Source organism: Aptenodytes patagonicus, chromosome 18 (assembly GCF_965638725.1).
Source record: "Aptenodytes patagonicus chromosome 18, bAptPat1.pri.cur, whole genome shotgun sequence".
In the NCBI taxonomy this organism is placed as follows: Eukaryota; Metazoa; Chordata; class Aves; order Sphenisciformes; family Spheniscidae; genus Aptenodytes; species Aptenodytes patagonicus.
In genome coordinates, this window is record NC_134966.1 from 2,938,619 (window position 1) to 2,960,403 (window position 21,785).

Here is a 21,785-nt window from a genome sequence, read left to right on the forward strand (position 1 = left end):
CAGCGCAGAGTCCACCTGTCTAAGCCATGAGCCGCCAGCTTCTCTAGGAGAATGCTGTGGGAGACGGTGTCAAAGGCCTTGCTGAAGTCCAGGTAGACCACATCCACAGCCTTTCCCTCATCCACTAGGCAGGTCACCTGGTCATGGAAGGAGATCAGGTTGGTCAAGCAGGACCTGCCTCTCATGAACCCGTGCTGGCTGGGCCTGATGCCCTGGTTGTCCCGCACATGCCTTGTGAGCGCCCCCAAGATGAACCTCTCCATAATCTTCCCCAGCACTTGTTTATATGCAGCCTGTAATTTGTGATACCTGTGACTCCTGGTCTTCTGCAGGGCACAGAAGTGTTCCCACCAATTTCCCTTTCCACAAATGTTTGAGTGAACAGAAATCACCCTGTGGTTATTCCCAGAAAGCAGGAAGAGTTGTGAATTCATGGAAATGATGTGAATGCAAGTTTGTGAACAATGTTTTTCATACTTGAGTGCCAGAGTTGAAAGCACAATGCCTTGGTTCATGCACTCTGGTGTAAATCCAGAGTAACTCCAACGGTGTGGGTTAGGCTTGGGCTTTGAATCCTGGTCCCGGAACTATTTGAGACTGGATTCTGCATTTAGGAAACAAGTTTGTGTATGCACTGTATGTCCTTGTGTCTATTGGCTCTTAGCTATTGCTGTCATCAGCACCAACCCTGCAGCGAGAAATTTTCTATCAGCAGCTGACAACTAGTCTGGAATTTGCAATCGTTTCGAGCATACTGTGTGCACGTGGGACTTGATTACTACAACATACATCATGCTTTGGGCTTTCTTTGTTTTTTTCTTCTACCAAACACAAAGATAACTTCCTATTTAGGAATTTGAACTCCACATCCCAGTGGGCATGTTTTAATGTACTAAAAGTAACTGTCGTTTGACTCTGCCATGGCAGGCAGATGAAGTGCTGATCTACCCAAAATATTGTTGTGTTACAGTCATTGGTGAAGAACAGGAACGGCAGGCAATTCAGACTGTGCAAAATTAACATCTAGCATGACAAGGCTTATTTGAGTCTTAGTTGTTTTCACTTATTATGATTAGTTTTTCTATTATTCATGTGTTTGCTAATTAGCCTCAGGTCAGTATCCAGAGCCTGCAGCCAGGACAGCTCTGCAGAGCTAGGCTGCGGTTGTACTCGCCTCTGTACAAGGACGTCTGTCCTCACTCATATGCATTTTGGTTATTGCTTCCCCTTAGGCTTTTTTTCTGCAGTTTGGGGCCATTTGGGTGGCGGAGGGTCCTTGTGGCAAGCAGGAATCCTGGAGAAGAACGCGTTGTGGTGCAGCCCCCTGGCAAACCTTGCAGTGGTTGTGCTGCCCAGTGCCTGGCATTGGGAATAACATCCACACATGCGAGAGCTGCAGCAAAGCTGTCTGCAGCCCTGAGGGACAGAGGAATAGAGGAAGGGGGCTGCAAGCGTTTCTCCTCCTCTTACACCATCACTCAGTGTGTATAGCGTGTGGGGGTTGGAGGGGAGCTGAGCAAACCCTTTCTGTATGAAATGAATGAAAGGAGTGGAAGCTGGCAGAGGTCCCACTCAGGGCACTGAGCTTAGAAGTCAGAGTTTTCTTAGGTCTGTTGGAAATGCCATGCACGCAGCCATTGAAACCTGGTATCTCTGCGTGACTTAAAAATGGAGAGGGGGGAGAAATTTTGCTGGGGGTGAAGTGTGGAACATGGCTTTTACTGCCTCTGCATGGGAGCCTACAGTCAGAGGTGGGCAGGAGGCACGTGACCAAGAGAGGGCAGGAATGGGGCAACAGTCCTCCCTCACCAGCGGTCCTCACTTCCTCAGTCCATGCCGGAGGAGAAAGCTGCATCCAGCCCAGGGTGAGACCGTCCAGGGCTGGGGGGTTGATGTCCAACACTGCAGTCTGCCACGCTAATGTGCTCATCCATTTTCCCCCAAAGACCAGCTCTAGATTGCATCAAGCTGCCTGACTCCTCCAGACCTCACCTACTTTGTCTTTCCATTGACTCACCCTTTCTTCTTCTCTCTCGAATTTCACTGTGCAGATCCTGACAGGGGAAGACTGGAATGCGGTGATGTACCACGGGATAGAGTCGCAGGGTGGCGTCCGCTCCGGGATGTTCTCCTCCATTTACTTCATCGTCCTGACGTTGTTTGGTAACTGTATCCTTACACATTGCCTTGTGTTGGTGGCAGAATGTGCCACGCACCCTTCCTGGGGCGCTGGAAATATCTAGTTTTGTTTAAATCCTCACACCCTCACTTATGCTTTTTAAAACTAAATCATTGCTATAACTTTGCTCCTTACAGCACCCAGGGTGAGAGGCATGGGCAGTTTGTCCATGTTGGTGTCGCTTTTCTGATGGCAATGTGGGCGTGGTCTTCATTCATTTCAGTTTTCATGTTTTACCTTAAGAATGTCCTATTATGAGTTAATTTATGTTGTGGAAAAAATGATTGAAGTCAAGTCAGAGCAGGACCTCTGTACCTTGAATATTTTCACAGATAGTTTGCACTACGTCAGGGGAAGAAACAGCTGAAATTGGTTTAGTGCATAGATCGGGCTCCAGTTTCTTGGTGCCTTTGTCTACATGACAGCTTAACCAGCTATGCTATTCCAAAGGCTTGGACTTGTCTTGTATCCACATAATGCTTAAAACTTAAGTCCAGATCTTGGGTTTTGGGCTCTGGGAGTATTCGATCATGTTCCAAGACCTGATGCATGAAGTCTCTGAAGATGTTTTGTTCTGCTTAGTCACGGAAATGTCTTGAGGGCAACAGGAAACTGGAAGCTTGTGTCCCCTCAGAATGTCCCAGGGTGTCTGCTGGGGACCCAGCAGCACTCTGACGTGTGTTATGTCCCCAGAGAGTTCTGAGGAGGCAAGAAGGTAGCAGTCACACGGAGCCGGGATTTGGAAAGGGAGGCTGTATTTTATACAGAAATGAGCAAAGAGATTCTCTGATCTAATGGCTGGGTGCAATTAGGAGAGCCAGCAGAGCGTAGTAGCTGTGATGGTTCTGTCCCTGCTTCACGATGGAGGCTGCTGATGGGCTGATGTTACGTAGCATTGCTCACATTAACTAGGTACAAAATTGATGGTACGAGATGTTTGCTGGCTGCAGTGACAAGCTGTGTGGAGTCAGAGCATCCTTAAAAATGGAAACTTAAAAACTGTTGCATATGTGAGGCAGCCTGGCTGGTTTCTTTATTCTGTAAAAATAGGGATAATAAAGCTGGGCATTGCCGCTCTGCTTGAGAGCTCTCTGGAGGGTTCCCCAGCAGTGCGAACTTTCTTGCTAGCTACAGTCCCAGCATTCATCTTTTCCTGAGAGTCCTGTTTGGGCTGGCAGCATCGGCTGGGTACCTAGGAGAAAGGGAAGGGTATGTGGGGGGCAGTACTTGTGCTAAAGATGTAGAGTTGTTATAGACATAGACCCCCTTCAGCTGGGGGTCAAGATGACAAGAGATGGGATGTCAGCACCCATGGACTGTGCGGCAGGGCTCCGGCCCTTTCGCTTTGCCTAAAATCTCCCCATTAACATGAGGAACAGAGACAGGGAACAGTGGAGCAGGCAGCATGCGAGCTGTGTGTCTCTGCGGGATTTATCCCATTAACATGCACTGTCAGAGCCGGAGCAGCCATGATGCCTGGGCTGGCTTGGCAACTATGCTCAGACATCTGCCTCGTGGCGGGCGACATGCCCCCTTCCAGAAACATGAGGCTTTGGAAAACTGGGTCAATGGAGAGCTGGGAGGGAGGGAGATCTCTAAATCCTCAGGGCTTGGCATTTGAAAATGAGATTAAGCTATAATCAGGCTTGACAGCAGGGCTGAGAGAGAAACTTTTAACCTTAGAGCAGCTAAGATCCAGCATTTTTGAGGAACAGGATATAAATCCCCTTCTTGCACCTTTCATTTAAAGAGGGGGCTTCTTCCTTGTCCTTTAGATTTCATTAAAAGGGAAAGAGCAGGCGATGTTCCGGAGGAGGGAATAAGGACCTGGTTCACCTACTACCACTGCCATGAATTTGATATTTGCCTCTGCTTGCCCTGGCAGAGTGGTGAGACGAAACCTTACCCACATTCTCCCCGAATATCATCCTGGCAGAGAGCAGCTGTCTTGCTTTCCCTTCTGCTGTCCTGCTGCCGAGGAGAGCCAGGAGGTGGCTTTCCTGGATGCTTCCCCGGGACCATCTCCAGTGCCTCTCTCGTCCCCTTTGCCCGCAGTTGCATGATGGTGGCACAGCTTTAGTGCAGCCAGAGCACTCCTCAGGGCACTATTTGTGCATTTAGCAAGGAGGATATGTCAGGTGTGATTCTTTAATTCTCCATGAGTTCTGCAGGTGAGTTTCTGTGAGCACAAAGTACAGAGAGAGGGGAGAGCTGGCTGACAAAGAGTAACAACACTCAGAAACCCTTTCACAATATCCTAGAAGACTTCTTTCACCAGCTTCTAGTGATCAGAGTTATAAGCCTGAAGGAAATCTGTTAATTCCTATGGAGATATACATCCCTGTTGGAGAATCAGAAACCTGGTCCAGATTGTCTCTGTAGAAACTTAGTCTGAGAGCATCAGCTGCTTTCACAGAGAGCTTGTAAGAGTCCTTCTGCATCGCACGTGGACCTGTTTGCTTTAAGCACCATGGGCAGGAGGGGACAACTGAGGCTGGAGTGTGTGGTGGAGGATGAGGGGTTAAATCTTTTCCGTGGGAATTGCAGCAGTAAGCCCAGTAATGCTTGCACTGATATTTCAAACAGTATTTCAGTAAGGTCGGTGCTACCCCTGCTTTTCACGAGCTACAGTTTGGATGCTGAGAGCAAGCAGCAGGCAGTCATTTATCTCTGAGGGAAAGCTGAACTGTATGACTTACCAGGGACTTACGTTATCATTAACTGTCAAAACATAACCAGGAACGCCTGAAAAGGAAGTTTAGTTTTCCAGAAAAGAACAGTCCTGCATTTTTGCGGGAAGTAAAATAGTCATTAATGTCAACGATGCTGCAGTGCCCCAGCAATGTTAAGGACAGGCGAGCGTACAGGGTGAGGTACGTGTCTGAGCCTTGGGCTCACCTTCCCAAGGAGAGCCCCACAGCCCAGCAAATGCCAAGAGGACACCCTATAGAGAGCAGTCCAAGTTGTTGATTAGCTTAATTACAGATTAGATTAATGTGAACTGTCTTTTCTGCTCTAACTTGGGACTTCACAAAGATCTCCCCCCTCTGCTTTACAGAACTCCCTCCAAAAAGCGTTAAAAATGTACTTCTTTTTTACGCGATGGATTTTTGTCATTTGTCAAGTGTGGATTTGCCACCAGCCCTCCCCACACAGACGCTCACTGCGGCTGAATTTCTTAAGTGGGACTTTTTATTTTCTTATATCACTACCGTTGAAATCAGTCTAAGCTCTTCTGGATGCTGATCAGCAAAAGGCACTTCGGTTCCTCTGCTGGGAGAGGGGTTTTATTTTCATTTTTTGAACATTGGCATTTAGTGAGTCCATTTTTAAGAGTTTAGGCAGACTGGATCAAATCTTGTTAGAGAATTGGCATTGGCGATTTTGGGTCAGCTTGCAAAACCTGCTCTTTTTAAACATGAGTGACTCCCTTCTTTTCCCAGAGCTGCTTGGGGCATTGTGATTGTTCTTTTTTCATGAAGAAGAAAGGCGGGTGGGTGCCGGCTTCCCCTGCTTCTCACTGCAGCTCAGTTGCTTCTTTGAATCCATTTACTTTTTCAAGGGACTATTGCAAGGAAAAGATCCAGAAACTTTGGTTTCCTAAGTCGGAAGCCTCTCACATTATGTTCCTAGTTCCAGAGAGTCTGTGTGGAGCCAGACCTCCACATTTGAAATGGTTTAATGAAAGTAGTATGATTAGAGTAACAGCAGGATTTGGCCCATTTTCTAGGAAATTACACCATGCCTGTATTCATTGTTATCCGGTAAATTGAGAAATTGATGCATCTGTTGAGACAAAAAAAGAAAAAAACCCATGAAAAACTGCAGAGGAGCCTAAAATGAAAAGCAGCAAATGCCTGGAGCATGCTGCCCTTCCCCTTGCCCTTAGCTGCTGTGCAGGAGAGCCGTACCCAGCACCAGCCGCTGGCTCAGCTGCCCAGCAAGGTCCATGGGTCTGCCCAGGTTATACAGCCTGGACCAGAGGCTGGAGTTTGGGTGATATTTGGGAATCCTTGAGCTCTGCAGAAAGGGCTGAGGGACCTTTTTTGGGGCAGAAATAGCCAAGTCTGCCAGGCTGTGTCTGCCTGGAGATGGAACAAAACAGCCCGATCTGTTAAAAAAATTAATTATATTTCCAGTGGTTGATTATGTTACACAAGACATTTTCAGCATGTGTGTGTAGGAGGCAGGGGTAGGAAGACAGTTTTATTACCGAGACATTTATTCCCAGAGCAGGAGGCTTGGAAGCATTTCCAGTGCGTTGGAAGCACCCCAGAGGAAGAAACCCAAACGGCCGGGACCGGCCGGCACCCCGGTGCCCTGGGCAGCGGTGCCTCAGCCTCCCTGCCTGCACCCCCAGCCCGCAAGTGACAGCCCCCTCTTGCCAAGCCTCGGTTAAAAGGAAGGGGGGAAATTAGTATCTCTGCAGATGAAAAGTTGATTGAGCTCTGACTTCAGCGTGGGAGGGAGGTGATAGTTTCAGCATCATCTTTCCCTTTTTCTTGTTCTTTTTCTGCTGGGCTCAGTGGGATTGAAGTGCTCCCGCACTCCTTGCTGTCCGGCTGGAACGGAGGAAGGAGCAATTGATGGGCATCACATTTCAAACCTCTGTCTGTCCCAGAGGAATCATCCTCACATGATAAAAACCTCCATCCCGTGTTACGTGACACAGAGAAAACCTGATGGATGATCTGGCCTTTGCCTGGAGAAACCCCAGGGCTCTGTGTCCCATCCGCTGCAGGGTTTGGTGGTCAGGATGCAGATGCATCTGAAGAGATTAAATACAACAACTGCTTTCCACTGTCACAAGCAGAGGCTTCAATTTCGATAGGCATTCAGGCTCTGGAGACGCTCATCTCAATGGGAATTAGAGACGTGAGTGTCTGGTTCTGAAGTCTTGGCTGAATTATGTTTGGTGAAAGCTCTTGAGAGGGAAAGCAAAGAGGCCTTGAGCTGGTTGTTTGGGCCAGCTTTGGTCCCTGGCTGCCCTGGGAAGTCTCCTGAAGCTGTGCCAACGTGGGGCGACGGCTCCCCAGCCAGCAGCGCCCACAGCCTGTGTGCTGCCCAGAGGCTGCTGGAGCACAAGGATTTCTGGGCATGCTCCTGTTCAGCAGAGACGACTGCAGCTGATGAATCAGCCTTGCACCGCTCTTGGCTCCTCTGTTTATAGAGAAACCTCTGATGCCTCTTCCAGGCGTCCTTCTGAGAAATGGAAAGCAATCAAAGGGGAACCGAGGCCAAGGTTTCCCAAAATCTTGTTGCAGGTTTGGCAGCACCCTGGGAGCTCACACCTTGCCTCTCCTCCCCTCACTGGAGCGGTTGCCTGGCTCCCCCCAGCACGCCGCCCTCGTCCCTCCGTCCTGCCTTCGCTGCGGCATTGCTTTGAGTGTTGCTTCCAACACACAGACCAAAACAGGGGACACATCCAGTTATTTTCTGTTTGGTTAATTAGCTGCCTAAAGCTGCTGCAGTCATTTCAGTCAGCTTATGGGGACCTGCATCTATTCCCAGACTCGTATTTGGCTCTGGCGAGGACAATGCAATACAAACACAGTGAAGCGCATTGTTGTTAAAGCCTTTGTGAATCTCCAGAGAATAAATACTCACGAGATCAACTTCATTATCATGTACTTTCATATTTAGAGGAGCAATCATAGCTTTACACAGCTATGGAGTGAGTGACTCTCCTCCTACCACATAATGTGCAAGAGCAAAATGCATTTTCTTCTTGGAGAGTAGTTTAGACTTGGTTTTGCTTTGCTTGCTCTCCTTTCATGTGCAAAGGTATCTCACAATTGTTTTGGGGTTGTTTGCAGGCACATAGCTGGAGTAACAACAATAAAATATATGAAGGGACAAGTAATAGCTGAAATCATTAAGTGGAAAAATGAAAATAAAATATGAATAAATAATTATAGGAAAATGTTATGTCTTAGTGATATAATGCAGTGCTCTGCAGAGAGACCCAGGCTAGCGTGGGCACTGGCGGTTGTTTAACTGGGCTACATGCAATTTGGCCAGGACTAACGGCCTGTTTCCCAGCAGAGCTCATTAGCTCGGGCTGGGTGTCCTGCTAACAGCCTCTTCTGTAGCTGTGCTCTGCGTGATGCTGCAGCATTCAGGATAGAGGATGTCCGTGGCCGTCTAATTGTCATATCAACTTCAGTGTGATACGTCATGATAGTTTCCTCCCGCCAGTATGTAATGCAGCAGTGACCTAAGCTTAACTTTTTCATGGTACCCAAATGCCTTTATATAGCTATATGTTTATATTTTGCAAATGTTGGCTTTAAAATGACTGATTTCCAGGAGCTCTACCAGTTGTCCTTTTAAACAAAAGGGGAAAATGAAGATTATATCCTCTGTGTGTGTGTAAAGGCAGGAGTGTAGGTGTGGATTTTCTGGAATGAAAAAACAGGGGCTGTTGTGTCTCTAGGACAACCATGTGGTCCCGTACTGGTTGCACCTATAGCGCTGTAAAGCCCATCTGCTCAGCACGTGTGTGTATCCTCACCAGGGATATCTGCTGGGGAAGAGACAAATGGGTGTCCAGCACCTGCTGCGCTGCAGGCTGGCTCCCAGCAGAAGGGGGTGAGTTAGAAATGAAGATAAAGCAGTGGTGCAAGGGGTCAGTCCATAATATACCGATGATTGTAAGTGAAGAAAAAGAGGTAGTGGCAGCAGAAGGGGAACAGTTTACTCTGTCTGCTGTGTGAAGATTTTTTCCTTAGCTGCTCCCCAAAAGATACGCTCCTGAATGTCTTCTTGGCTATCGCTGTTGACAATCTGGCAAATGCCCAAGAGCTGACCAAGGTATGTATGAGATTTCTCCTTCTTCAAACTTAGACCACAGCTGCTGGATCTAAAGCATGCGTTACCGACCCTTCCAGACACCCTGAGATTTCCTCTAGAGCCTGTTCATGCGGTATCCCTATTTACCAGTTTGCATTGCAGAGAGGGACCTGGAGTTCTATTCTTGTTCAGGTTTGTTTCATTTCAGGCTTGTTTCAGTGAACTATTTCATGTTCTTTAGTTTCATTTTATCAGAGTGGGCAGTGGGCATTGCTCATCTCGCCGCTGCATGGAGGTGCACAGGCATTCATAGCATTTGCTGTTTTCAAGAGCAGAGGAAGCAATTAACAGGTTTTGGCTGACTTGAAGCTTAGGCATGGGGAAATGCAGGTGTTGTATTGCTGTTTTTGCTGTCTCACACTAATGTTTCATACCTTGCTGAGTTTCGGGATGGATCAAAGAATTAACATTCTCCAATCAGCTCCTTGGAAAACAACTTGCAGAGGCTATTGTGAATACTCAGTGAAGATGTTATGATCTTCCTGCCTCTCACCAGGTGCAAGAGAAATCTGAGGCCCCAGCCCAAGCGCAGGCAGAAAGCCAGGTCCTGGCAAGAGACAGAAATGACACCGATGTCACTCTGCTGTATGAGCAGATTTATATTGGAGCATTCCCTATGGAGAAAAACTTACAGCCTCAGTATTACGCAGGAAGGATTGCGAGTGCTGCAGTTTGGATTCGTATTACTACATACTTTTGATTTCTCATTGTAGCATACTCAGTTGTATTTATGAGGCAGCCTTAGATTTTGTTTGCACATTTGCAGGTTGTTCTCACTGAGTGGATAAAAACATGCACACCCCATTGCTGTGCTGCTGCCACCGCCATAAGTCACAGTGACCTGCTCGTGGCAAAAGAAGCTCCGTATCCACCTTAGCAGTTGTATTTTACAAGCCTTAGCTTATATACTCCTTATAGGGTAAGAGGATCACTAACCATGTGCTTATGCAGCAGTGGGCAAGGATGTTTTGTCTTTTTAGAGTTGTAGAAAGGTGCAGGAGTTCATGGATACACAATGCAACTCCACAGTTCAGGGACACAGGGATTTCTAGGAGTTTCCTACCCCGCTCCAGCTGCTGAAGACCAAAGCAGCCAACCATTCCCAGTTAAAATCCATGTCTCTGTTGCAGCTGAGCTTGTCTTTACCAGCTCTCCTTTTCTGCTGTGGAGCTGCATGACTGGCTGCAGCTTCCAGATTTGACTGGAGCCTTGTTTCCTGACAGCCGATATCCATTCGGCGCAGACCGTACAAGACGGCTGGTGGCTCTCAGGTGTATAATAAATGTTCCTAGGTCTCTGAGACCATGTTCTGCATCCCTCCTCTCTCATAATGCAGCTCAGGGCTGTGTTTAATGGCTCTCAGTGTTTTCTTCTGGAAAGTTTTTCCCTTACAGCAGCTCAGCTGCTCCTGTTCTTTCTAAAGCCCACAGAAATCTCCAGCCTGGAGACATGCACCCTCCCAGCCTGTTCAGGACATTTACGGGCATCCCTTGCATGTGTTAAGAAAGAGGATCAGGACCAGCACAATTCTTGGATAATGAAGCTCATCCTACTTCTTTCTTAATCCTTTTAGTGCTTTCTTGTGAATATTTCAGCAGCTGACTGGGATGGTTAGAACCCTGACTTTCTTGATGTTCATAAAGTATAATTAAATATTGATGGATTCAGCAGCATTGCCAAATCATAAAGCTTCTTGAGAAACTCTTTTTTGCTTTAATTTTATTTATGATCCCAAAAAATCACTAGGGCTTTCAAAAGAAGAGGAAAAAGATAAAAGTAATTCAATTATATAGCATACCTGGAGAATGAGGGATTTATTGCTAAGTAAATATGATCATGCAAACCCAAAAATGGCCCGGAGGTATAATTAGGTTACTCAGGAGTCAGTTGATCTCAGGAGACTTTCTTGACATTTACACTGTAAAACTAATCGAGATCAGTACTGCATATAATGTGGGAAAACCATAAGCAGTTTGCAACTGCCTCTGTTTTGGAGAGACAGAAAGCTTTCCAGCTAACCTTCAGGACTGAAACATTTCAACCAACATTTCCACTTCTGGATGCTAATTTGGACTTCTTTTATCGTGGTATTTGAACATTTCTCGGTAGCCTTAGCTAGGCCTTGTGACCTGTAACAGAAGTTATCAGAATTGTAACTATATTTAACTTAAGCTTGATCATCCGATGTCTGTTACAAAACTCACCAGTACTTTGGAATGACTCATTTTTTTTGGGGGAAAAAAAAAGAATCACCTTCTTTGCCTTGAATATATAAAGAATCTGTTCTCCAGCCTCTGCCTCTCCCTCCCCAGGTCTCTCTCCTCCTCTTCCTGTGCTTGCTCTCCCCCTTAGCACTGACTTAAACTCTGCCAACTTAATTTCTAGTGGTTTCTCAGAACTGTCCTGAATCTCTTTGGTTGCCTACCCTCTAGATTTTTCTATGTATTGGCAGGTTTTTCTTCCTGTTCATTTATTCAGAGTGGAATCTAAAAGTGCCCCCAAAATTTGCTTTTAAAATCTTCTCTCCGCTGACCATCCCACGATGTCTCCGGTGACACACAGCAGTTCGTTTTTCATCCTCGTTAAACTGGCATGTAAAGCCGCCACAGGTGACCCTTTATTTTCCTAAATATCCTAAAGCACCAAGTGTGTTCTCTGACCTCTGTCCACTGCCAGCAGTCCCTGAGAAAGCGGTATAAAAACACGCAAAGTGGGACAGGAGGGATGTGTGAATTTTATATAAAAATATATGAAAAGTTTGAGAAATCCTCAGAAATAATGGACTGAAGTGAGTGACAAAAACAAGAGTCTAACAGCCATGAAGACCCCTCCTCCTCCTTCCCAATGGAGAGGGCTTTAGTTGGGTGAACTTAATAAAGAGCAGTCAGTGTTAACTATGCACATCATTATGGGTGGCACCGAAGATGGGTTTTAGCATGTGATCAACCGTGGGGTTTAAATGAAGATTTAGAGCTCTAGAAAACAGAAGGGAAACACAGAAGAGAGACATCCTTATAGGCAGGGCCTTCATCTGCGCTTGCCCCTATATAACGACGGTGACAGTCGAGCTGCCAGAGCTGGGCTGTTGGTGGGAGGTGGGATGGATGGATGTTGCCGTCGCAGCTCAGAGCTGGTTTCAGTCATGCACCGTCACACCCCTGCGTGCTTCAAGCAGAACAAGATGAGTCTGTGCCCCAGTGAGACCCCGCAGTGTAAGTATCAGGCAAAAAATTAATTAATTTTTGTAGTGATCTGCAATCTCTGGGTGGAAGGAGCTACAGAAATATTATTAAGCAGTCATCTGCTAAAGAGTGTGCTTGTTCTGAGTTAGGGACGGCTGCATTTATAATGACAACGGGTATTTTCTGCTGTTACTCTGAGAGCCTTTTGAATCCAGCAGAATTACTGATGCAATGGGGAGAATGGAGTTGAAGCTACAAATTTTAAAGCGATGGTAAAAACTGCACCTGCTGCTTTAGGTGCACAGAAAGAAAAATCAAGAGCCTTTGAATGTATGTGATTTTAACACTGCTGGAGAGCAGCCTCAAGAGAAGAAACAACTTGAAGATACCTGCGGAATGAAAAGAAAAGCTTAAAAGCCTTCTTAATAGGGGCCTTAATCCTCAGAAGATTCATATTCTGCAGACACCCTTGATTTACAATAAACTTCCAAATCACTGATAAATTTACTGGAAGTTGGCAGTGGAGAAATATTGACTTTGTATAATTGTTCAGCAGGGCTTTTTTTCATGGCCTGTCTCAGGTTCTCCATTCACTGCAGTAGGAATTTACTTGTTACAGATTTGCTGATATTTAGAAAGGAAAAAAAAAGAAACTTTATTGGTAGCAGATTTTTTGGATTAATTTCCTATTGTTTCTTTTTTCTTCGAAAGGAGAAAAGGAAAACAGTTTCAAAATTAGTTCAGTTTAAGAAAATAAATAACACCAAAGTCAGAGCAAGGAATTGTTTATGCATATGGTATTCAGGATGGATAAATCTATATGACTATTTCACAGCTAGGTGTCTTACTGTCTGCTTTCATTACTTTAAGCATAACTCTTTCACAGCATCACCTTTGAACAGCAGAGGTAGACCTGTGGCATTTCATAAAGTTTGACAGAAGAGTCTGTGACGGCTCTCATCTTGACATGTGGTTATTCCTTGAATATGTGTGATGCTAACATTGCCATCAAAGGGTCCGTGTTTATCCTGCCATGATTTTTTCTATCTAATTTGACTGGCTAGAAAGTTCAAAGGAAGTTTAACCTAGACGACCATTGAAGATGAACCAGGCTGTTCTTTGCCTTTTGCCCTCATCTCATTGCTTAAGAACCTGTAGTTTGAATTTGAGCACTATTTCTCTTGTCATTACACCAGGTAGGAGGAAATAAATCACAGTTATACTCTGTGGGAACTTGCAATGCCAACAGAGGTTAAAAATCCACATGATCTGGGGTTATACAGAAAGCATGAACGTAACCATCTTTCTGATCTATGCTTGAATCTACAGACTCCTCCTTCCTGTTTTCACCCTGTAAGTCCTCAGTGATTCAACTGAAATAAGTGGAAATACCTGGGGTAAAACTGGTGTGAGCAGCACCAGTCAAATCCTGAAACTCATTGTTTCAGAAAAGTCACATGGACCAGAAGTCATGAAGGATTTAGGAGTCTCTCTCATACATTTCACTAGGACATAGGCTTTAGAGTGTTTTTGCACATGCAGGGCTGAGATAAATGGGGCTCACTTCACCCCAGAAACGTCACACTTGTGGTCAGGTCTCTCCCTGCTCTGCCATAGTCTCCTGCCCGAACGCTAAGTGGTAAGAGGAGACCCAAGAGAGGTAAGCAGGCTTTGCGAGGGAGATGATGTAAAGATGATTCTTGGAAAAAATGCACTGAGCACTTGACCAAACCTTGCATTTCTCATCTCAACCAGCTGTTGCTGGCACCAAGGCCCTACCCAGGGGGTCCTTGCAAAAAGTTATGAAATTCTGCCTTATTTTAATGAGTTTCCACTGTTCTCACAGCGCGGCAGTGACAGTCACGTATGACTCGTGCCTCACGGAGCTCTGGTTATTGTCGTTACGTGACACATGCTCTGATTTCTCTTGATTTTCTGCACCAGGACGAGGAGGAGATGGAGGAAGCCACCAATCAAAAGCTCGCCCTGCAAAAGGCCAAGGAAGTGGCAGAAGTCAGCCCCATGTCTGCAGCTAACATTTCCATAGCCGCGTAAGCATTATTTTATTATTTGGGAACTTTAGCATTTGGTTTCTGTTTTTCAGTGTTGATATATGTCTGTTCAAGTGGAGCATCCCATAGTACTCTGTGAGCCCTTTTATACCATCTCTGTTACTGGCAGGGCTTTAGGTTGACTGAATACTTTAGTGCTGATTGCTTAACCATGAATTTAATTAAGTATTTCTTTTAGTTTGTTTTTCTTTGTAATGCCTTATCTTTTGCCTTGCTATAAATAACTGTATTTTAGAAGGATTTTTTTTAAGCTGTCCTGGGATAGATTTCACCAGGTGAAGTGTTAACATTTCACTTTGGATTTTTACTTTCAAGGGGTATGTGTGCACATAATGTATTAACTATTCTTTAATGATCTCTGCTTTGAGAATTTAAGTGTAAAGGCATCCTCCTAAACAGCAGACTGAAAAATATGCTTGAATGCTCTTTCTTTGCTGTTTGAAAGAGTGCTGGGTTGAATAAAATCACATATGTGAACAGTCACTGGTTTGCAGCTAGAAACATCGGTTTGCATTTTCAGATGCAGGCTTTTCTGCGTGGATGTGGACATACGCACAGATTCTGTGATACCAGAATCCTTAGACAATGTTGCCTTGGGGCCCACATTTTCATATACACTGATCTAAACTGAAGTGAAAAGTTGATATGTAGGTGGAAATACTTGTCTGGATGTTGCTGAGGTCAGTGCAGAGCTCTGCCTGCATGAGGTTATGGGCCTGTGTTTGAGACATGGACTTGTATGGACTTACTTAAAAGTATGTTCTTCTTAAAGGTTCATTTACCTCTTCTGGAATTTTAGCATTGGGACTTCCAGCATCAGAAAATTTGGTCGTGTGTTTTACTGAGAGCTGCTGATATTTTCCAGCTCCCTTTTGCAGGGGAGACCTCCAAAGGCTGGAGAAGCTCAAGCATAGAAAAAGAAATTTCCTGTTCGGTTTTATTCCGAAGTATCTGAAATGCAGCAGGATCCCTGTTTGTTCCTTCAATGTAAATCTCTTGAGACCTTTGTTAGTGAGAGTTTAATCCGCTACAGCAGACAATAGGCCAAATGGAGCCAGTTCATTATATGTGAAGGAAAAGAATATTATTAATTTGACTATTTTATTCTTACCATTTTATTTTGTAATTACTGCTTTAATCAGCTCCTATTTATGCCATGTCTGTTGCTTTTGAATATAATCCTTTTCTTACAATGATTTCCTGTCCAGTCTTGAAAAGAAGTCAAATGAGGATATTTGCTCTTGTTCTTTGATGAATTTCCTGGTACTGTTATTTTAAAATGCCAAGATAATGATGCTTATTGTCTTCTTTTTTAATCATAAGCATAGTGCGTGTGAAGATTTCTTAGAAATAAAAAAAAAAACAGTTTAATGGAGCTAAGATTTCACACCACATTGTCAGTTGCTTAAAATAACCTTATTCCATGATTTTTCACCAGGCTTTCACCTGGTTTTCAATATCACAGGGCCAGTTTTGTGACCACAATTGAAAGTGAGTACAAAACTGTGGATTTCTGCTTATTTTGCCTCAAATCGTATCTACCCAGATCCCTACCTGCCACATTTGTACAGGCAGATAATTAGGCTTACAAATGAACGCATTTGAAAGTGCAGTCGATTGCTTCCACATCTACTAACCGCAGCAATATCATGCATGCTGTGTGGGAGCCATCGTCTAACAACGGTTGCATGACTTCTCGTTATCTCTGCCTTAGTGCCAGCGAGGTGCTTACAAGGCCACTCTCAAAGCTCGCAGGACTTTAGTTTGGAAAAAGAATGCATTAAGGTCAATAGGTTGACGACTGAATGGATAATGACATAGAGGAGAAGGCAAGGGAGAAGTTAGATGTTTTGCGAGAGAGAAATAGGCGTATGCACGGATTGCTGGCTGCTGATCCAAGAGATATTTAATGAATGCACGCCGAAGCAATTTGTTTAATACATAAATACATCCATAGCGAACTCCAAAGGGGCTTAGCAGCTACAGCTTGCAGGTTTGCAGCACCTATCCCTTAGATATCTCTATCCAATACAGTAGGGCTGATGATAGGGACCCATGGTTGACAGCCAGATGTACCCCATTACTGCATTTCTTATGAAGTGGTCCTGAAGATGGAGCAGATGCCGTGTTGATGGCAAGACCTGTCAGATCAAGCCTCTGAGGAAATTCAGAGCTGGACATACCGAGAATGAAAAAGTGCTGGGGATGCTTGGAAATGGGATTTTTGGCACATGGAAATATCACTGCAAAAAGCAAACGCCTGTAGAGCTTGGGTACTCCTAAGTGGGTGGTGAGCAGGGGCTGGGAAAAACTGGGACTGAGCTACCAAAGGCCTGCTGCAAAGGTGGGTCTACCCTAGCAGTTTACATTTTTATTTTCTCCTAAGGAATAATTTTTTAGTTTTAGAATTTGATTTTATTTTCATAACATATGAAAATGGATTTCTATAACAACAGGCATCTATAGCACGGATCAATGTTCTGAAAACATCAATGTTTTCTCTACCTTCATCAATCAAAACAGGTCTCTTAGATGTTAGCAGAGGGCACCGTGACTTGCATTTCCTTAGTCATGATGTTCATGTTTCCAGCCTGCTTGTCCACCTCCCACAGAGGTGATAAAGCCGTCCTGGGGCTGAGTCTGGTGAAAAATCATATCGGTTGTTCTGCTGTTTCACCGGCAAGGTGCTGTGCTTGCTGTTTTGCTTCTTTCCCTTGTCAGTCCTACATCAAGGACTGAGAGCGTGTATCTTCCCCTAAGTCTCCTTCCAGGCCTTTGCATACTCTGTCGTGTTGTATCTGCTCCTCACCTCCGGCATTTTTCCCGTGCAAATACAGCGTGCACTTGTGGTTTGTATGCTCCTGTGCCTGCAGTTTATCTGCACCGGTTCTTCTGCTCTCCTCTGCCATTCAAGCCTCCCTTCATAACTGAGCTCCAGGAACTGCTCCATTTATTGCATCAGTTGCAAAATGTCATTTCCTAGGCATAAGAAACTGGTTGCTTATTTAGCATGTCAGCCTGCTTGGAGGGTCCAAAGAGGTACCTTCACCTTTACACGTGCAATAGGCTGCTGCGTGAGCCACAAATTGTTTTGTGGTTGATAGATGGTGAAGAGCGATGGTGTCATGGGGATCTGTTTTAATAATATACTCATTGTTACAGTGGCATCGAGATACCATCTGTCTTGCAACTGACTCAAAGTGCTTTATTACAACATTCTACCTGCATTCGGTTTGTAGCTCCTACTTCATCGATCTCCCAGGATTTCTACGGTTTGTCTTCTGCTCCACCAAAGGGACTTAACATGAACAGATTTGTCTGACCGCAGTTTGTTTTTTCACCTGGTGAACTCTATCCTGAACAGGCCTTTTTGTTTTGTGGTTTTTCAGGATTTAAAAGCTAGGATGGTACGTTTGTCATTGTTGCAATGTTTGGTTTAAAACAGAGTATCTGTTTAACATGTGTTATTGCGTTTTAATTTGAGTCCATTGTTTCATTCTTATTTTTGTCATTTTTTTTGTTTTCTGTTTAGCATTTTCCTTGCTTTGTTGTTTCTGGAGGTGAGTTTCTGGGTTTGTTCAGTCTGCCCAGCATTGTCTTTAAGACCCTCTGTTTCGTACAACGTTTAAACCACTCAGCCTCTTGAACTGAGCGACTGTACAGACCAACGGGTCTTTAGAGCAAACCATTGGTGCAGCTTCCTTGGTGGCAAGAATGGAGGAGGGAGGAAAAGGGGAATATTACTCAGGCGATGGATGTGCAAAGCACTTTGTGATCCCACTTAAAGGCACCAGTGGAAGGGAGAACCATCAGGCTCATTCCCATGGGTGATATGAAGACTCCAGCACAAACACAGTTTTATTTTCTGTATTTGCCTAACCTGAAGCCTGAACTCCCCGTGTTTGGGTTCCTTCTCCGCCTTTTCTATTCCAGCCAGTGATGCACCAATGGCACGTACAAAAGGGGCTGTGATAAGCACACCCAGCCCAGCGCGGGCCAGCAGACCAGCCCGAGAGGACACAAGCTGCAGCTCAGCTGGCACCCATGTATTTTCTGGTGGCCTCTCTTCACCTTTTCTTGGGAAAACTCTTAAAATAACAATCGCAACAGCAAGCAAATGCTAAATTTGTGGGAACCTGCTAAGTAGTTATGCTGAAGTCATGCTGAGTGAAACTTTTTGCATTTTGTTACTTATGGGTTTTATTTAATTCCACGTGGTAATGGGTTACAGCTGTAGCCAGACCCAAGGAGATTATTTAAGCATATGTATAGGGTGCGAGTTCTGGATTGGAGGAGAACTTCCCGAATGTTGTGGATGAAACTTTGTAGAAAGTGGCAGAGACAGTTCATGTAACGTGGGCACCGGACTTAAACACAGTCTACAGAAGTGCCCACTACCATTTTTCAAAGTTACATGTGCTTTCCCAGGACAAACTTCCAACCTTTAAAGACCTCTTCCTCTTTCCAGGCTCTGACTGGTTTCTGCTGGTCCCTCACATGGTTGTTCAAAGCTGTTTACATTTTAATTGCACGCCCACAGGTGGATACTGCCTGTTATGATTTAACAGTCGTGAGCGACTTGACTACTCATTAGAAAAGTGCCAAGAGCAAATGCAGGTGGCACATCATTTCACATTGACTTCTCAGAGGTGTCTGTCCCTTTTGTACAGGACTGGGGATGAAGGGGGAGAGTTGCTCTGTTTCTCCAGGAAATTTTCCATCTCAGAGGCTCCATATTTTCCTTTTGTCTTGGGAATACTGTGGTCTGTTTCTAAATCCCTGTTGGGCTGTCGGTACCCAACAGGACCCAGCAAGAAGTGTGCCTGAACACCCAGCCCATGAAACGTCCTGTATTGGGTGATGTGTAGACTAGAAGAGGTGTTCTTTTTCTCTTGCTGGCTTGTGATTTCTTCCCTTTCTTTTTTCCCCTGAAGTGTGTTGATGTGTGAGGTACTGTGATTCCTCCCGTTAGCTTACCTTTTTGCCCTTGCTGTTGGTGTAACGGTGACTCAGCTGCACCTAAAGACACTCTTTTATACTCTGTCCCTCGTGGATGGTAAGTAGCAGCGAGTAAAGCTCAAGTGCTTCCGTCGTTTTGATTTGGAAAAGGAGGCTATCTTTGCTTCGTGGCTTTGCACCCTGCAGTTCCAGCAGAAATTTAGTCAAATTTATGGTTTCAAGAAAGCAGACTCTGGCAATGGGAGCAGAGGAGTGAACCTGGAGTGCTGCAGGACTTGCATAACGTTGGCTGGCCAAGTTACAAGGATACTTGGCAGGATCAGAGCGTGTCCTCTGTCCTGCACTGCACCAAACGAGGCAGGGATAAATGCAAAGGTTCCTTCAAGCCTCCTGCTGAGGGATGTTGAGGTCTGTTTTCAGCAATTAAAAGCAAAATTTCCACAGGTATTGCACAATGCAGGTGCTGACTCTCTGGTAAATTAGGGCAGCCCAGTACATTCTTCTCCATCGCAAGTTTTCCACTTGCTTTGCCCAAGAAATTTCTTACCTATGCTTGAGGCATTTGTGCAGTGAAGGGCTTGTTCTCTGCAGGTTTTAGTTGACATCCTAGGGGTTCAGCATCCAGCCAAAGAGTAAAGGGATCCCCAGCCTGAGAAACCTGGAAACAATAATTTTCCTGGCAAACAAGCAGGACATGCCAACCCCGCTTTGACTCCTGCTCCCATTTCATTTGGCATGGTACAAATGTAGAAATACTGACGTCTAGGCAAAATACTTTACCTGACTGTTCGGCAGATTATTTGCTCCAAGCAAAACTTTGACAATGCCTTTCATAATTTCTCTTACATTTGTTCCAGGTTGCTTGACCTCTGGATTGTTGTGTTATATACTTTACCTGGGCCAACATTTCTGTTCAGAATAATCCATAAATTTTAAGTAAATGTATATTTAAAACTCTACTTATATGATATCCAAAGAACATTAGATTTTAACTGGCCATTCTGGCTTGCTAGTATTTATTGTTAACATTAAAACTCTCATGGAAGCAGGAGAAAAAATGCTGCAACTGAAAAGGCAAATTCAGGAGGTGAAGGGATTTTATTTTCAGTCTTGGGGTGGATTCTTCGGATGATGTAGATTTATAAAAATTGTTGTTTATAACTATGAAAAAATTAGCGCCTCAAGACAAGTTCTATCAAGATATTTAGAATCCTGTTTTTCTGTATATTCCCTGCCAAAGGAAGAATAAACTCTTTTTCTGTGTAATTCAGCGATTTCTGTATTTAGAACCCCCCAAGTATAACGGTGTTTATACGAACGCTGGATGGAGGAGAATCTACAAAATTACTTGTGAGCTGAAACAAGTTCCTTTCAATAATGTGTAATCCCCTGCCTAAGCTGCAGCTGACCTGTGGTTTTTAGACACAATGAGCCATATTCGGACGGTCTGAGCTCAGGCACATCCCTGTGCCTGTCAGAGGAGAGAGGTAGGTGCCTCTGAAGAGCAAATCTGAGGCAGGGACCGAGCAGAAGCAGCCTGGTACCAGCTGCTGGGGCTCAGGTGGATTTTGGTTCTCTGGATGTGGCTCAGGGTCCTCCCTCCAGCCCGTGCTCTTCTCCGTGCTAAGGCTTCTTCCTCATGTCACAGGGCCAGAGTGGGAATTAGCATCCCGCTCCCACTTGGAAATAATTATTTACAGCACAGCTGTAAGAGCAATCACCACCTGTTTCTACAAAGACCTCTACGCTGAGGTCCTAAAGATGACTTCTGCGGAGGACTTTCATTGTGTGAGTATAGCATATGGAGGCATACAGTCCTAATATCATCGTGTGGCTTTTGGTTCACCTTTTAATTTTTTCCCCTTTTGGTTCTGTTTTTGATTCTTTGGTTGTTTCCCTGTTAACTAGAAGGTGATGTGTCTGTGGCTTCCACACTTTCTGAAGCTTGCCTAGTCTCCTACCAAGATGCACGCTGCAGTCTGCATTCGATAGGACACAGCCTGTATGAGTCTCCTCCCAATGTCTTTTATGGTTTCTCTTACCTTCTTTTTTTTTTTTTTGTTTTCTCACTTTTTGTTTTCTTTGTTTGTTTTGTTTTTGCATGTGCAGTTTTGTAAAGCAAACTCGAGGTACTGTATCTCGCAGCTCGTCAGTCTCCAGCGTAAATTCACCGTGAGTTGCTCTCTGTTACGATATTCAGTAAATGGATTTATGATATATCTCTCTATAAGCCTCCCTCTTTCCCCTTCTCCTGATGCCTTCACTCCCCCCTTGTTTTTTCCAAAAATCATTCCCATCATTGTGGAAAGCCTCCAGACCAACATACGATGGAAGGACTGGAAGGTGTGCGACATTGCCATATAATGCTTGTGATTTGATCGTGAGCAACTCCGTAGTGTTTCGCACATTGACTGTGATTTCCGCCCCCCCCTTCCTTCCTTCGTTTTTCTCCCATCCCCTTAATTATTTTCCTTTGTTCCTTCCTTAGCTATTTTCCCTCTTCTCCCCTCTGCCCTCGTCTTGATGGTTTGTCTTGTTCTC

At 44.9% G+C, this 21,785-nt stretch overlaps 1 protein-coding gene across 1 annotated transcript in view; it reads left to right on the plus strand.

Moving 5' to 3' along the window:
• Nucleotides 1–21,785, plus strand: part of CACNA1B (calcium voltage-gated channel subunit alpha1 B) — a 308,891-nt gene that overhangs the window by 195,103 nt on the left and 92,003 nt on the right. The window contains exons 17-19 of the mRNA XM_076355414.1: nucleotides 2,052–2,169; nucleotides 8,925–8,992; nucleotides 14,158–14,264. Coding sequence (XP_076211529.1) covers nucleotides 2,052–2,169; nucleotides 8,925–8,992; nucleotides 14,158–14,264 — 293 coding nt within the window. The remainder of the gene's footprint in view (nucleotides 1–2,051; nucleotides 2,170–8,924; nucleotides 8,993–14,157; nucleotides 14,265–21,785) is intronic.